Genomic DNA, 16,844 nt, shown 5'->3' with positions numbered 1-16,844 from the left:
GATTCCTGCACACTCCGAGTACTCACCTCCTCCATCCAAGATAAATATTTAACAGGTTGGCAGCAATATCAGCAGCCAAAGGTCAAATCTGTCTCTCCATCTCCAGGCCAACCTCCAGGAGAAGACGATCGGGACACCCAGCAGCTCCACAGTGACACCTTGAGTCGCCTGCATGGGAACACAGCTCAGATGAGAAACCAATTATACCGCAAATAAACTTTTGGCTAATGATACAGGTTTCAGAAAACAGTTATTTCTATCCCATCCTTTGTCTGATTATATATCAGACACATTACTAAAAGGATCATTTTGATGTTCAACTAAAAATTTAGTCTGTTTTACAAAGATCAGTAAAAAAAAAGGAACTGTAACTTGATCAGCCTGTGTTCAGCAGAGGACATCCACATGATGAACAGACCTACACTGCCTCTCTGCTGCTTTAACAGGAACTGCATGTGAAGTGTATGTCTTACTTTGTATAACAGACAGATGTCGCTAGAATCCAAAGTATGCCACCACACCAAATTCTTTGAAGGAACCAAGTCTAAATAATAGATTTAATATGTCATACTTAAACTTGTCAATGTGTTGCACGTCCCAGTAATTGAAATAATGAGTGTAATGTAGGCTTTAAATGTTTAAGGTGAATTCTGTTATCATTGTTTTTAACTTATAGATAAAACTGCTCTCAACATTGAGACATTTGTCAAGTTATTATCAAGTTATTATTATAAATGTGGTTTGCAGAAAAAGGGCTTTATGACACTCAAATGATTGGTCATGTAGCTGTTTCTATTAAATTGGAGCATGTCTGTCATTTTAATGTGCTACGTGACATAGCTCATGAGAACACACTGAAATAATAAAATAATAAAATAATAAAACAACCAAAACCATATCCAAACAACTCCCTTCTAATGCCAATCATAAAGATTATATCTGCTGTCACAGGAAACAACAGTAAGTCACTAAATGTTTGTTCAAGTCCTACTAGTTCATTAACAATTCATGACGTATGAAATGATTTACTTGATTATGGTAAATGGACTTGAGCTTGTATAGGGCTTTTCTAGTCTTCTGACTACTCAAGCCGCATGTCTCACCTTCCCATTCCCACACTGATGTCATTGGTTGCTATGTAGAGTGTCCATCAGAAGTAACTGATCCTATTCATACATATTCATACGCCACAGACAAAGCAGCGAGAGCAACTTGGAGTGAAGTGTCTTGCCCAAGGACACATCGGACATGTGGATACAGGAGCTGGAGATCAAACCCCTGACCTTCCCGTTGAGAAACAACCGACTCTATCAACTGAGCCACAGCCGCCCTTTCTATATTTATTTATTTATTTTTACACATCCATGCACAAATACAAAAAAAGACCAGAAAATAATAAAAGGAAGAAAGGAAAAGAAAGTGATACTATTTTACATTTATAACAACATTAATGTGACTTTATGTGTGAAAGTGGGTAGGAACAAGTGAGAACTGATTGAGTCAGTGCCTCTTTATTATATTTTATCAAACTTTGTGCATAAACATTCCATGTTCACCATGCAAAGCGCAATAGAACACGTCAAACAAAAACAAAGAAAACAAATCATCACAAATTAAGAACAACCTCTCACTTGTTGGCCAGTTCAATACCCTTCCAACTTTCAATAAATGTAATTTTAAAAACGTGTTCAACCTTATTGGACAGATTTTTTTTCTGTTCCTAACTGTAGCTTTGTGTGGGATTTCCATGCCCAAACAAGGAGTGCATTTATTGCAGCATCATAAAGATTACTTCATTGAATGACTGTACCTATTAAACTGTAACTATTGTTCCGTGTAATAATTAACTCTTGTGTTCTTTGTTCATAAATGTGAAATTACATGTCCATACATAGACAAAAGAAGAAAAAGAGCCATGTTTGTATTCAGAAAATTAACATCAAGACCTTAAAGAACTGTGTGCATAGAAAGCATGCCAATGAAAAGATGCTAATCAGACTTCAACAGGTGGATGAGGGTAACCTACTGTAAGACTGATGGAATGTTATTGTCATTTCTTGTAATGCAAACCATGAGGGTCACATTTAATAGTGAAGACAAATGCGTGTTTACGTTTTTTTTTGTCATACCAGGAAGAAAGCATCATCAGTCTGTGACAAAAATGTGATCTGTTATCAGTAAACTTCAACCTTCATCAAGCAAATAAGCAGACAAAGAGATAAGTGCTGGAGCCTTTTCAATTTTGAAAAATAAAGACAAAAACACATTCAGTGCTGATGGTGCTGGTTTTCTGCACCATAAGCTACATTCATTCCTCAAGGTCAGACTACAAAACACCTTTTCTCTGTTTGGGTTCATCTTAACCAGCCTTGTTAATCATTATCTGCGAAAACCATCTTAATTATACGGAGCATAAAGCCTTAAAAACATAAAAAAAATAATAATGAAACTAGCTGACTGTTGAACTTTCACATTTAAAAAACAGAAATACTTAACATTATATTCACGTTCATCCAGGACACTATAGTTGATTTGATTAACTTAGTCCTGCTTTATACTTTTTGTGCCAACTGAACAATCATCAGTTACTGCATATTTAGTTTAATAAGTCATCTCTCTGAAGAGCTGCACGTGCAGCTTTGCTTCTGTTTTTGGAAGTCACTTTTCATTCATTTTTCTAAATAACAAATCATTCTTACATGTTCCTAAAATCTAAACACTCTTATTTTGAAAGGGTGCTCTTATTGTGAGAGGTTTATTCATGACCTTATATAAAAAGCAGTGCTGATAAAACATTTGCTTTTAAAGATCCCCTTGCAACTAACAAGTCAAGTTTGACCTTGAATGCAGCCTTGTAAGAGCCGGAAATGTAACAACGATCCGAAATGTAATTTAAAAAAAAAGTAAAAATACCCGAAAAGTAATAACTGATCGATAATGTAACAAGATGCTGAGCCCAAGACGTAATAGCTTTTTGCCCAAAATGTAATTTTAGTCAAATTCACTTATTTAGACCCAAGTCTCAAAAAAAACATTGAACAATTTTCTCATTAAGAAGCTTACTTCGAGGTTCTAGGATTTTGTATGACACATAAAACACAAAAGATCAGAGCATGTGAAATATCAAATTTAATTTTTTTAAATATTCATAGGAAAAATATAAAAAACATCTTCAAACGATAAAACATAACTTAACAAATGTACAGATTGATTTAATATATACAATATAATACAAGGGTAAAATATACTGATAAGTTACAGTAAAAAGATTATCTACATGACATTGTGCTGTGAGTGCAACAAACATTTTAGACATCTTTTTCCAATTTCAGTGAAGTTCACATTCACAGTGAGTTTCCTCTCATCGTGTTTTCTTGTCATTATCACTCTGTATAGCTTGTGCTCTGGTGAATCTGTGCGCCTGCATCGTGCCAACGTCTCTTCTCCTCTGATGGAGCTCTGATGTCGTGTCTGCAAAGCGGGCAGCTGCCAAACTGTTGGAGGTACCTGGGGGAGCAGTGGATACACAGACACCGGTGACCACAAGGCAGAGTTACTCTGGCTCGTTTTCCCAGGCACACCACACAGTCATCTAAACAGAGAAACCACAAATACAAGATGTTAGTTGATTACTTCCTCCTCCTCCCTATCTCAGGGTAGTAATGCACAAAACCAACATTTTACACCAAAATAGAAAATATTTTCACCTTCTTGGTCTTCCACTTCCAGAAAAGAGATGGTTTCATCGTTGTTTCCATTATGGCCCATGATGTCAGTGTTTATCTTGTAGTTTTTGTTGATAACCGATGAGGTGGGGAGTTCAGTAGCAGGACAGGAGGTTCTTGTCATAGACCATGTCACTTTCTTTGAGCCTGCAGCAAAAAGTTGAGACAATAAATTAACTTTGAGCATTGACTACTGGTCAGATTGCAGTGCACAAGACAAAGAAAAACCGGCCCTGCAGTAGACAAACACTCATTGTTATGCACTGGTGAACTCACCCAGGAGAGAGAGGGAGCAGGTGTTTCCATAGATGTCGATCATGGCCCACAGCGGCAGGCAGAGATCCACTCCATTTATCAGCTTCTGTTTGCTGTTGTTCTGTCCTGTGACGTACACAGAGCCTCCAGTGGTGAACCAGAACTCTACTTCCGAGCCCTGATTGCAGAAAGATTCGTGCACAGGAGCGGCCCAGTGCCCAGGGGTCTCGGTGAGGTTTGGGATGGCCATGGTGGGCAGAGGCAGAGACCTGGATGAGGGCGGGACATTGGTGAAGCCAACACGCATACCCCCATGCCAGTTTAAAACGTCCTTCTCAACGCGCAGGCGGATCTTCTCCATGGGCTTTATTGCGCGGCTGCTAAACACCAGGCCGTTCTTAAATGTGTCCCTGGTCCTCTCTGCCGTGCGGTAGCCATGGCTCAGACGGACCTTGTCGCCTACCGTCTGGCTGTGGAAGGTGAGAGGACCAAGGCAGGACCAGCCACACTTGTGTGATGTCTCTGACTCATTTTCTGCAAAGGAACAAAGACACAGTTATGAATGTGTATGAAAAAAACATAAATACTGGCTTACTTGATGCTTTTCAGTCCAATTATGTTGTAAAGTTTTGTAAAGTGTAAAGTGTTCTAATAACCTTGGCTGGTTAATAAATGACATTGTCTGACAAAACAATGCCATAAAACAGAGTGATGTCATCATTCACGTTATAGGATCAATTGATAAAAACAGGAAAAGCTTTAAACTTTCATAACATATCATCTGCTTGGTATTATTTTAAATTCATAATGTATTAAATTAAATAAAAACATAAGTAGAAAAACCAGAGGTCACGTTGTGTTTACATTGCTCGTGTTTTTATTTGAACCAGATTGATAAGTTAATCATTTGCTTTAATAGAGCAATAAAGATATCGCTGTCAGGTTTTTTTTTTTACAATTGTAACTGCCGATCAACTTGTAAACAAGTAATAATGAAAGTAGCAGACACTTGTGCTTTCATTTTGGCATGACCTGTGATACCCCTGAGTTTCCTGTAAACAGAAAGCTTCAAGTAATATACGAGTACAAAAGTATGAAAAGGTAACTTTTAGCATAAATCTGTAATACTTTAAATATTTAAAGTAAAAACTTTCTGAAAGATTTATTTCCCTTAGTTTTAAAAATCAAACTTCTGTTATAAGTGTGAGTATTAAGAACAATAAAATCATCAAACGTATTTGTAGCATGCGTTTGATGTTTTTATTGTACTTAAACTGTTTTAAATCGAACACAAAACAAAGATGCATTTCAAATTGAAAACAGTAATATTAAAACGTTTTATGTCCTCAACATAATATACAACATAAAGAATAAAAATCTCACCAGAGTTGTCATTGATGTTCTCCTTCATCATCTTCAAGAAGCAGTCTGTATCTTTCTTTGTCTTCAGAAAAGGTTTGCTCCCGTCTCTATGTTTCATTCAACTGTCATGAAGAGGAAGCGCTCACTGCTTTTCAAACAGAGCACGTGCTGCTCCAAAATACCAACAATCCTGCATCAAATGGACAGGGAGGCGTGACCGAGGAAGGAAATCTGCTCACATGTAGAAAAGTTGAACTGTCACTATATGTCATGATCTTGTGATTGTGTTTCAAAGCTTGCAGGTGCATTTCTGTGCACAAACAAAACGGATAAGAACTGCATTTATTGTTTCTTTGGGACAATCAAATATAAGAACTGCAAATTTTTCTCAAACATTTATATATTTTTTTATATGTCTTTGTCCCAGTAGCACCAAATCCAGGGTACTGTATGTTACCAAACAAAGGGTTTGAAAGAATTCTAACATGGTGTTCAATAAATGCCACTAAGTCCTTGATGTGAGCTCTGTCTGACGATGTTCTACTTAAAGTACTTTTTTAACAAAGATCAGTATAGAAAAGGAACTGTAACTTGATCAGCCTGTGTTCAGCAGAGGACATCCACATGATGAACAGACCTACACTGCCTCTCTGCTGCTTTAACAGGAACTGCATGTGAAGTGTATGTCTTACTTTGTATAACAGACAGATGTTGCTAGAATCCAAAGTATGCCACCACACCAAATTCTTTGAAGGAACCAAGTCTAAATAATAGATTTAATATGTCATACTTAAACTTGTCAATGTGTTGCACGTCCCAGTAATTGAAATAATGAGTGTAATGTAGGCTTTGAATGTTTAAGGTGAATTCTGTTATCATTGTTTTTAACTTATAGATAAAACTGCTCTCAACATTGAGACATTTGTCAAGTTATTATCAAGTTATTATTATAAATGTGGTTTGCAGAAAAAGGGCTTTATGACACTCAAATGATTGGTCATGTAGCTGTTTCTATTAAATTGGAGCATGTCTGTCATTTTAATGTGCTACGTGACATAGCTCATGAGAACACACGGGAAACAATAAAACAACCAAAACCGTATCCAAACAACTCCCTTCTGATACCAATCATAAAGATTATATCTGCTGTCACAGGAAACAACAGTAAGTCACTAAATGTTTGTTCCAGTCCTACTAGTTCATTAACAATTCATGACGTATGAAATGATTTACTTGATTATGGTAAATGGACTTGAGCTTGTATAGGGCTTTTCTAGTCTTCTGACTACTCAAGCCGCATGTCTCACCTTCCCATTCCCACACTGATGTCATTGGTTGCTATGTAGAGTGTCCATCAGAAGTAACTGATCCTATTCATACATATTCATACGCCACAGACGAAGCAGTGAAAGTGTCTTGCCCAATGAAAAGATGCTAATCAGACTTCAACAGGTGGATGAGGGTAACCTACTGTAAGTCTGATGGAATGTTATTGTCATTTCTTGTAATGCAAACCATGAGGGTCACATTTAATAGTGAAGACAAATGCGTGTTTACGTTTTTTTTTGTCATACCAGGAAGAAAGCATCATCAGTCTGTGACAAAAATGTGATCTGTTATCAGTAAACTTCAACCTTCATCAAGCAAATAAGCAGACAAAGAGATAAGTGCTGGAGCCTTTTCAATTTTGAAAAATAAAGACAAAAACACATTCAGTGCTGATGGTGCTGGTTTTCTGCACCATAAGCTACATTCATTCCTCAAGGTCAGACTACAAAACACCTTTTCTCTGTTTGGGTTCATCTTAACCAGCCTTGTTAATCATTATCTACGAAAACCATCTTAATTATACGGAGCATAAAGCCTTAAAAACATAAAAAAAATAATAATGAATCTAGCTGACTGTTGAACTTTCACATTTAAAAAAACAGAAATACTTAACATTATATTCACGTTCATCCAGGACACTATAGTTGATTTGATTAACTTAGTCCTGCTTTATACTTTTTGTGCCAACTGAACAATCATCAGTTACTGCATATTTAGTTTAATAAGTCATCTCTCTGAAGAGCTGCACGTGCAGCTTTGCTTCTGTTTTTGGAAGTCACTTTTCATTCATTTTTCTAAATAACAAATCATTCTTACATGTTCCTAAAATCTAAACACTCTTATTTTGAAAGGGCGCTCTTATTGTGAGAGGTTTATTCATGACCTTATATGAAAAGCAGTGCTGATAAAACATTTGCTTTTAAAGATCCCCTTGCAACTAACAAGTCAAGTTTGACCTTGAATGCAGCCTTGTAAGAGCCGGAAATGTAACAACGATCCGAAATGTAATTTAAAAAAAAAGTAAAAATACCCGAAAAGTAATAACTGATCGATAATGTAACAAGATGCTGAGCCCAAGACGTAATAGCTTTTTGCCCAAAATGTAATTTTAGTCAAATTCACTTATTTAGACCCAAGTCTCAAAAAAAACATTGAACAATTTTCTCATTAAGAAGCTTACTTCGAGGTTCTAGGATTTTGTATGACACATAAAACACAAAAGATCAGAGCATGTGAAATATCAAATTTATTTTTTTTAAATATTCATAGGAAAAATATAAAAAACATCTTCAAACGATAAAACATAATTTAACAAATATACAGATTAATTTAATATATACAATATAATACAAGGGTAAAATATACTGATAAGTTACAGTAAAACGATTATCTACATGACATTGTGCTGTGAGTGCAACAAACATTTTAGACATCTTTTTCCAATTTCAGTAAAGTTCACATTCACAGTGAGTTTCCTCTCATCGTGTTTTCTTGTCATTATCACTCTGTATAGCTTGTGCTCTGGTGAATCTGTGCACCTGCATCGTGCCAACGTCTCTTCTCCTCTGATGGAGCTCTGATGTCTTGTCTGCAAAGCGGGCAGCTGCCAAACTGTTGGAGGTACCTGGGGGAGCAGTGGATACACAGACACCGGTGACCACAAGGCAGAGTTACTCTGGCTCGTTTTCCCAGGCACACCACACAGTCATCTAAACAGAGAAACCACAAATACAAGATGTTAGTTGATTACTTCCTCCTCCTCCCTATCTCAGGGTAGTAATGCACAAAACCAACATTTTACACCAAAATAGAAAATATTTTCACCTTCTTGGTCTTCCACTTCCAGAAAAGAGATGGTTTCATCGTTGTTTCCATTATGGCCCATGATGTCAGTGTTTATCTTGTAGTTTTTGTTGATAACCGATGAGGTGGGGAGTTCAGTAGCAGGACAGGAGGTTCTTGTCATAGACCATGTCACTTTCTTTGAGCCTGCAGCAAAAAGTTGAGACAATAAATTAACTTTGAGCATTGACTACTGGTCAGATTGCAGTGCACAAGACAAAGAAAAACCGGCCCTGCAGTAGACAAACACTCATTGTTATGCACTGGTGAACTCACCCAGGAGAGAGAGGGAGCAGGTGTTTCCATAGATGTCGATCATGGCCCACAGCGGCAGGCAGAGATCCACTCCATTTATCAGCTTCTGTTTGCTGTTGTTCTGTCCTGTGACGTACACAGAGCCTCCAGTGGTGAACCAGAACTCTACTTCCGAGCCCTGATTGCAGAAAGATTCGTGCACAGGAGCGGCCCAGTGCCCAGGGGTCTCGGTGAGGTTTGGGATGGCCATGGTGGGCAGAGGCAGAGACCTGGATGAGGGCGGGACATTGGTGAAGCCAACACGCATACCCCCATGCCAGTTTAAAACGTCCTTCTCAACGCGCAGGCGGATCTTCTCCATGGGCTTTATTGCGCGGCTGCTAAACACCAGGCCGTTCTTAAATGTGTCCCTGGTCCTCTCTGCCATGCGGTAGCCATGGCTCAGACGGACCTTGTCGCCTACCGTCTGGCTGTGGAAGGTGAGAGGACCAAGGCAGGACCAGCCACACTTGTGTGATGTCTCTGACTCATTTTCTGCAAAGGAACAAAGACACAGTTATGAATGTGTATGAAAAAAACATAAATACTGGCTTATTTGATGCTTTTCAGTCCAATTATGTTGTAAAGTTTTGTAAAGTGTAAAGTGTTCTAATAACCTTGGCTGGTTAATAAATGACATTGTCTGACAAAACAATGCCATAAAACAGAGTGATGTCATCATTCACGTTATAGGATCAATTGATAAAAACAGGAAAAGCTTTAAACTTTCATAACATATCATCTGCTTGGTATTATTTTAAATTCATAATGTATTAAATTAAATAAAAACATAAGTAGAAAAACCAGAGGTCACGTTGTGTTTACATTGCTCGTGTTTTTATTTGAACCAGATTGATAAGTTAATCATTTGCTTTAATAGAGCAATAAAGATATCCCTGTCAGGTTTTTTTTTTTACAATTGTAACTGCCGATCAACTTGTAAACAAGTAATAATAAAAGTAGCAGACACTTGTGCTTTCATTTTGGCATGACCTGTGATACCCCTGAGTTTCCTGTAAACAGAAAGCTTCAAGTAATGCCCTTCATTCCCTGTGTTTTTCTTCCTGGTCTGCAATGATTTCATCTTTACAGCAATGATAAGAAATGAGCATGAGCACAGCTCACTACTGGTAAATTAGCACCTAATATTTGTGACAATAAGCTCTGGGACATTCATTTTTGGGTGAGAAATAGATTTTTCTATAATACATTTAGAAAGTAACAACAAGATTTATTTTTATACGAGTACAAAAGTATGAAAAGGTAACTTTTAGCATAAATCTGTAATACTTTAAATATTTAAAGTAAAACTTTCTGAAAGATTTATTTCCCTTAGTTTTAAAAATCAAACTTCTGTTATAAGTGTGAGTATTAAGAACAATAAAATCATCAAACGTATTTGTAGCATGCGTTTGATGTTTTTATTGTACTTACACTGTTTTAAATCGAACACAAAACAAAGATGCATTTCAAATTGAAAACAGTAATATTAAAACGTTTTATGTCCTCAACATAATATACAACATAAAGAATAAAAATCTCACCAGAGTTGTCATTGATGTTCTCCTTCATTATCTTCAAGAAGCAGTCTGTATCTTTCTTTGTCTTCAGAAAAGGTTTGCTCCCGTCTCTATGTTTCATTCAACTGTCATGAAGAGGAAGCGCTCACTGCTTTTCAAACAGAGCACGTGCTGCTCCAAAATACCAACAATCCTGCATCACATGGACAGGGAGGCGTGACCGAGGGAGGACCCAAACTTTAGAAACTTTCCTAAATCTTCAGGGCATGGAGGGCATGGTGCCAACATTTTTGTCTGTATATCCAATGTTTCTGCAGCAGAACAAACATGAGCTGTATATGAAATCTGCTCACCTGTAGAAAAGTTGAACTTTCATTAGGCTATATGTCATGATCGTGTGATTGTGTTTTAAAGCTGGCAGATGCAAAAACAAAACGGATAAGAACTGCAATTTTTTCTCAAACATTTATATTTTTTCATGAGACCGCAAATACCTTGAGTTCTTCTAAAAGCTGTTGATACTTTTATTTTATTGTCAATGTATTGTGATTGTGCTTTATGTTGAAAATTGAAGTTTGAGCACACAAGCATATTACATCTGTCTACTCACAAAACAGAACTGATGACAATGTATACAGTAAACATGTGACAATGTTATCCACTAAATGCTCATTTACTTCTCAAAACTTCACTCTAATTGTCTTGTTTCTACACATTATTTTGCAAATATCTGGTGTTTCATATCAAAAGTTAACTTTCATTATAAGTCATTCCTTGTGATTATGTATTATGCTTAAATGGACATAGATCAGTCATACATTCATGTTGATTTTAATACACAGGATTAAACTGTGCGGCAGCTACAGAATATCAGAGAATGACATTTAGGAAAGGTTATTTTTTTCCCGCGAAATGTTCATCTACCTATTCTTACTTTACCTTCATTCTCTTACATGTGATGTCATATTTTGAACGTGTCAGATAAGTTGTTTCTTCCTGAGCGCGACTCTTCTTGCTTGTGTTTACTCTAAAGTAGGATGCACGTTTTTTCCTCTCTTTGTTTGTTTTAGTCCCTTCTAAGCAAAAGTGAGTCAAATATTTGAAAGCCCAGACCCAGAAATAAACATTTCACACAGATACTGTACAGCACAATAGGAAATTGCCACACAATTTGACCCCTTTTCTATTCTAAGGAAACTCGATAGTCACCTGATAGGAATGGAAAATTACCACCACTTCCAGTTCCTCGACTTGTTCTGTGGTTTTCAAGGAACTTCATACAGGCTTCAGTGTTGACAAACCAAGAGATGAGTGTAGATTTTGTAATCCTCGTTGGTTGGCTGTCCTGGTCATGTGACAGGACGCAGCCATGTCTGGAATTTCGAAATGACTTCATTGATCTTGGAAAGTTACTGCTTCAGTGACTAGACATCACATGTGCTCTCCCTAAAAATTCCCACCACATGGAGAGTTTATTCTGAAGCTGTGAGTTTGGACATGTTTAAATACAAGTTCATTGAAAGGTTTTTCTATTACTGAAGACACTGTTTGACTATTCATTTGTAGTATTTTTACATAAAATAGTTAAGTAGCCTATATAAATTACCCTGTAAACCACCACCCTCGAACTAACAGCATAACAGCAACTTACATTAACTATGCTTGACTGAGAGTGTTCATAAAGTTCAGTGCCTTTCATGCACAAGAAAACTTTGCAAAAATGTTCATGTTTAAAAGACTAACATCTGACTTACTAACTGAAAGACTACAGCTATTCCTTTTCAGATCATTTCCAAATTTGGAATTTGTCTGTGACGTTCAAATGGCTTGAAAGGTTTTTAGGTGTAAGGCCAGCATAGGTGTAATTATTATTGTATACATTTGTGAATACAATTTTACATCTTAAGGTTTTTGGTAATACATGGAAATACTTTTTGATCTCAGATATGCGGCTCACTCACACCTCATATCAGGTATATGACAGGAAACACAGAGCAGTAAGCAGTAATAATTATAACACGGTGACAACACATAATGAAACTATCTCTGCACATACTGTAAACGTAAAATGAGCACTTCCCAGAAACAATTACACAATACATTTGATTAAACATTTACACAGGTTTCTGTTACTTCAATATCATTTACAAGAACTGACATCCTGAATTAATGTGGCCTGTTTCAGTGCTCAAAAAGAATATGAATGAATTACATTTACATTGTCCTTTTGTTTCTGGCCATACAAAGACCCTGTAGAAACATATGATACACTTAAAAGAATCCTGCTAAAGATTTGTTTGTGAATTTTGTGACTGGCTGGATCCAGATTTAGATCTGAAGGTAGTGGTGATTTGATGGTATACGTGGTGGTTTGATTTGGAATGGTACTTTGATTGTGGCGAGGTTTTTTGCATGAGCAAGTAGAAAAAGAGAATGAGGCTAGGTTTTTGTTTTTTTGTCTTCTTGATGACAACATTAAATAAATTATGCAAAATGGCATGTTTTGTGCTGATTTCCTTTGGATAGTTGACAATTTGCTTTATCACTGGAGATCCAAATAAACAAAGAAACAAACAAATGACCTATTGCGTAGCAGTTTTTATGGGAATTCTATACGATATATTTTTTTAAGGCTGATACTTAAAAAGCCCTACATAATTCTGCAATAACACGAAATGTAAATGTTTGAATTATCTGTATTTGTTGGTGTCTTGTAAACGTTTTGTACATATTTTTCTACAGCTTGCTAGTAGGAGAGTTTTTTGATAATGTATAACAGACTGTATATGATTGAACTAAATCTTTATAATCTACCACACAAATAATTTTGACTGACAGGAACTGCTGCATAAATGTAGTTTTTTTTACCATTTACAGTTACATTGCGTATACAAACAGTTAAATGTTGTTCTGTAATTTCTCTAGAATTTAATCAGGAATCCGAGCAATGCTTCTCCTCCTGCTCTGTGCACTCACGGCTCAGCCCCCTCCCCTCCACCACACTTGGTCAGACATGGCAGGCCATCAAAAAATCAACTTGTTCCCACTCCACCTGTTCAAAACACTATTAATCTGGTGCAGTCCAATAAAAGGCTCAGCTCTCAGCAAGCAGCCAATAGAACGCCATTAAAGCGTATGAGACCCCGGCCAATCCCAGGCTGCATTCTAATGTGGCCTATCTTTATCAAGGTGCCACTCCATTTCCACATACTGCTTATTTATGATTTCTGAGACCAGAGCCGGCAAGGGGAACATCTGTGTCCGAAGGGCTCACCCAAGACATCAAATATGGGACTATTACAGATAGAGAGGTGCAGGGCGAGAGTGAAGAGTTAATCTGCTGTTCTTGATGCTTTTCATGTGGTGGCAACTTTGGGGAAACATCAAGGATTGTGTTAAAGTGCGATAAGTGCTTTTTATTAATTAAATATCTAGAGACGGAAGTGTGAACCCGAACCCGTCGTCTGCGAGTGAGAGAACTCCTCGTGGGCCCATCAGAAGTCTTTTCCTACCTGGATCTTATTGGATGCGTTACTGAGACCTGGAGGCTTTGTTACAGTTCTCCCCATGGATCCAAACATCCAGGGGTCTTTCCTCTTTAACAACAGCCTGAACCAATTCAACACGGACCTGAAGGCCCCAGTGTGCCAGTACTCGGTGCCAAACTCTTTCTACAAACTCAACCCAGGCCTGAACAGCCAGCTGCAGCCAGGGACCCCGCACGGCATCAGCGACATCTTGAGCCGCTCCATGCTGGGGATGGGCACCACGGGCACCACCACTCTGCTGCCTGGATACTCCACCATGGGGGGGTTTGGGCCCTCCGTCACCAGCACGTCTGTGTACTATAACCGAGACTACAACTCCAACCTGGGCGGCTTCTCCAAGCCAGGCACAGAGTGCCCCATGAAGGGTCGCAGTGTGAGCTGCTGGGCGGAGAGCGGCTGTGAGTGGAGAGGAGGGAGACAGCAGTGCACCAACAGTGAGTACACACTACAAACAACATCCTCATGTTACAAATAGTATGAGTCTGATTACTTCAAGGTCAGTGATGCCTACATGTAGAAATATACATTCCTTTTAAAGACTCAAGGTCAAATGCAGGATTTGAACAATAGCTTTGATTTGTATTTTTTTTTTAACTGAGTTAGTCTGACACATGTATAACACACAAGATAATAAAAAAATCGTATTATTTATACTTGATTTTTAAGACCTAGAAAACTTAAATGAACAAGGAAAGATGAGTTTCTCAAGTATACTGGAAAGTAAAGCAATATTCCCCAAATTCCCCGTTAATAGAAGATGTGGATGATGTTACTTATTAAATTGCATTTTATCTCTGCTTATAAAGAACTTCTACAAAATTCTATCTATTTCATAATTGGTGTTTTTTTTTTATAAAAGGACAATAGGATTGAGAGGTTGAGACTCTTTATAAGAAATAAATACTTGTGTCATCACCTCTTTTTTCCAGAGAGAGAGAGAACTGAGGACGTTTGTACCATCTATCTGCACCTACAGACAGACAGATGTTGATGTTAAAGCGCTGTAGTACTTTTGCTTGAATACTAACTCTCCTCTGCTGCTCTCAGGTAATGGTCCTCTTGGGGAGATGTCAGGCAGAAAGAAACACACCAGACCTACATTCAGCGGGCACCAGATATTTGCCCTGGAGAAAACATTCGAGCAGACGAAGTACCTTGCCGGTCCGGAGAGAGCCAGACTGGCTTATTCTCTGGGCATGACGGAGTCACAGGTCAAGGTAAAGATGACATCACGTCAACTTGAATTAAAGCTGAATTGATCCTTTTTTCCCCCTCTCTTCCTCTGTCAACCTCATCGTTCTTTTTTGTATTTTATGGTCTCATGTGCACTTTTAAAGCAACTGGTAGCCACTTTCGTTGTGAAAGGTGCAATAGAACCTACTTGTATAACCAACACGTAAGGGTTAGGCTATATAAAATATATCTGTATAGGCCCAATACTTCAATACACAAGTAAGAGGACTAACTGTCAGGCCTTATTTACACAAGAACAGGATCCTGCAATTCTGTTTGATTGCTCTTGTTGCATAACGCATTAAGGTTACAATTGAAAATGTAAAGTTCCTCGTGTTGTGTTCAGGTTTGGTTTCAGAACCGACGTACCAAATGGAGGAAGAAGAGCGCCTCAGAGCCGAGCTCCACGCAGGCCAGCCTCGCGGGACAGAGCGGGGACGCCTCGGAGAACGAGGTGGAGGATGAGGAGTACAACAGGCCTCTGGACCCGGACTCTGACGACGACAAGATCCGACTGCTTCTTCGCAAACACCGTAGGGCCTTCTCCGTCCTGCGGCTCGGGCCCCACCACGTCTGACAAACTGTAGCCTATTTCAATGAGCCTTCACGCGCGCAGTGCGTCCGCGTGCGCTCCACAGCACACCTGCATGCTGTTCTGATTACTTCATTTTGAAAACAAAGTTGAATGAGTGAGCATTTACGCATGTTCAGTAGAGGTCATCAGTGGTCATTCAACAAAAACAGGTTCAATAGAAAAACCGACTTTTACAAAATTAAGCTATTACGCGTTTACTTTTATAAGTTACTGTAAGAACGGATCCCTGGTCTGTTTAATGTTACACTGCTATGTGGAGAGATAGTTTCATGAACATCTTTTTGTAAAATGATTAAATCACCCAAACAAAACTGCATGGTGCTACTGGTGAAAGGATATTAATAAATTAAAATTATACATCTGAAGTCATTCATGTTCTCTTGTTTCACAGTAAAATATATTCAAATATTAATATTTACAGTCTATGAATATATTGCTGATTATTTTGTGCTAGGCACTTTTAATGATGTGAAAGCCACAGAAGTGTAATGCCACATAAAGCTATACCGGAAAAGCTTACCTTAGTTAATTGTCTTAACCCATGGACAAATACCTGCAAATATAAAATGTTGCAGTGAAAAAAAAAATCAAGACCAGGTGGCAAAGATATCTCAATCACAGCTTCAGTCCTAAACTCATGAATGTAAAGCTGATCTGACGGTGAAGAGATGTCACACTATTTCATGTTACTCTTACAGGCATTACGTGACAGATTCTTTTCTAAATGTTTGTGGGCGTTTCATGACAATGGACTCAATCCTACAAACACTGAGAGGCAGGATGTTTGAAATGAACTCTTTAGGCCTACTGTATCCATGCTTTTAAAATACGCTAACAATATGGAGGTGGATAATGTGAACGACTCCTGAACATTGTACAATAAACTATTGTGACTCAATTACTAAACGTGGTGGCAAACTGTTTTGTCTATATCCATGTAACAGTACATGGTGTAGGTGCGATAACTAATCCTTCTGCTGTATTTGTATTAAATTCATAGTTAAACCCCAGAGGTCAAAGGTCTAATCTAGAGTGATTTACTGGTGTGGTTAGGTTTAATTGAAGACAATGTCCCCCACTAGCCACCTCAACATAAAATCAATACAAACAGAAGAGCTCATTCACCATTTAGACTGGGTGA

The 16,844-nt window shown here is 37.9% G+C and overlaps 3 protein-coding genes across 3 annotated transcripts; 1 reads left to right on the top strand and 2 right to left on the bottom strand.

Moving 5' to 3' along the window:
- Positions 1-3,111: 3,111 nt before the first annotated feature.
- Positions 3,112-5,516, bottom strand: LOC132974046 (E3 ubiquitin-protein ligase NEURL3-like). The gene is made up of 4 exons (XM_061037818.1): positions 5,364-5,516; positions 4,002-4,514; positions 3,708-3,872; positions 3,112-3,592 (listed from the first exon to the last, which is right to left on the bottom strand). The coding sequence occupies exons 1-4, from the start codon at positions 5,458-5,460 to the stop codon at positions 3,384-3,386; spliced, it is 984 nt and encodes a 327-aa protein (XP_060893801.1). The 5' UTR covers positions 5,461-5,516; the 3' UTR covers positions 3,112-3,383.
- A 2,601-nt stretch (positions 5,517-8,117) lies between these two features.
- Positions 8,118-10,491, bottom strand: LOC132974045 (E3 ubiquitin-protein ligase NEURL3). Its single transcript, XM_061037816.1, has 4 exons — positions 10,352-10,491; positions 8,790-9,302; positions 8,496-8,660; positions 8,118-8,380 (listed from the first exon to the last, which is right to left on the bottom strand). The coding sequence occupies exons 1-4, from the start codon at positions 10,446-10,448 to the stop codon at positions 8,172-8,174; spliced, it is 984 nt and encodes a 327-aa protein (XP_060893799.1). The 5' UTR covers positions 10,449-10,491; the 3' UTR covers positions 8,118-8,171.
- A 2,850-nt stretch (positions 10,492-13,341) lies between these two features.
- nkx6.3 (NK6 homeobox 3) lies at positions 13,342-15,710 on the top strand. The gene is made up of 3 exons (XM_061039326.1): positions 13,342-14,309; positions 14,923-15,092; positions 15,455-15,710. Exons 1-3 carry the CDS (start codon positions 13,895-13,897, stop codon positions 15,683-15,685), a joined length of 816 nt encoding a protein of 271 aa, XP_060895309.1. The 5' UTR covers positions 13,342-13,894; the 3' UTR covers positions 15,686-15,710.
- Positions 15,711-16,844: the final 1,134 nt, after the last annotated feature.

This window comes from Labrus mixtus, chromosome 5 (assembly GCF_963584025.1).
Source record: "Labrus mixtus chromosome 5, fLabMix1.1, whole genome shotgun sequence".
Taxonomy (NCBI): Eukaryota; Metazoa; Chordata; class Actinopteri; order Labriformes; family Labridae; genus Labrus; species Labrus mixtus.
Note: the sequence above shows the minus strand (reverse complement) of the source record. Positions and strands in the feature narration are given on the sequence as shown.

Excerpts from the sequence above, each read along its gene's own strand:
- LOC132974046 (XM_061037818.1), bottom strand. The coding sequence starts at position 5,460 with ATGAAACATAGAGACGGGAGCAAACCTTTTCTGAAGACAAAGAAAGAT. Across the intron at positions 4,515-5,363 it reads GAACATCAATGACAACTCTG|AAAATGAGTCAGAGACATCA; the intron begins GTGAGATTTTTA and ends GTTCCTTTGCAG. Across the intron at positions 3,873-4,001 it reads CTGCTCCCTCTCTCTCCTGG|GCTCAAAGAAAGTGACATGG; the intron begins GTGAGTTCACCA and ends TTTTTGCTGCAG.
- LOC132974045 (XM_061037816.1), bottom strand. The coding sequence starts at position 10,448 with ATGAAACATAGAGACGGGAGCAAACCTTTTCTGAAGACAAAGAAAGAT. Across the intron at positions 9,303-10,351 it reads GAACATCAATGACAACTCTG|AAAATGAGTCAGAGACATCA; the intron begins GTGAGATTTTTA and ends GTTCCTTTGCAG. Across the intron at positions 8,661-8,789 it reads CTGCTCCCTCTCTCTCCTGG|GCTCAAAGAAAGTGACATGG; the intron begins GTGAGTTCACCA and ends TTTTTGCTGCAG.
- nkx6.3 (XM_061039326.1), top strand. The coding sequence starts at position 13,895 with ATGGATCCAAACATCCAGGGGTCTTTCCTCTTTAACAACAGCCTGAAC. Across the intron at positions 14,310-14,922 it reads GAGACAGCAGTGCACCAACA|GTAATGGTCCTCTTGGGGAG; the intron begins GTGAGTACACAC and ends TGCTGCTCTCAG. Across the intron at positions 15,093-15,454 it reads TGACGGAGTCACAGGTCAAG|GTTTGGTTTCAGAACCGACG; the intron begins GTAAAGATGACA and ends TGTTGTGTTCAG.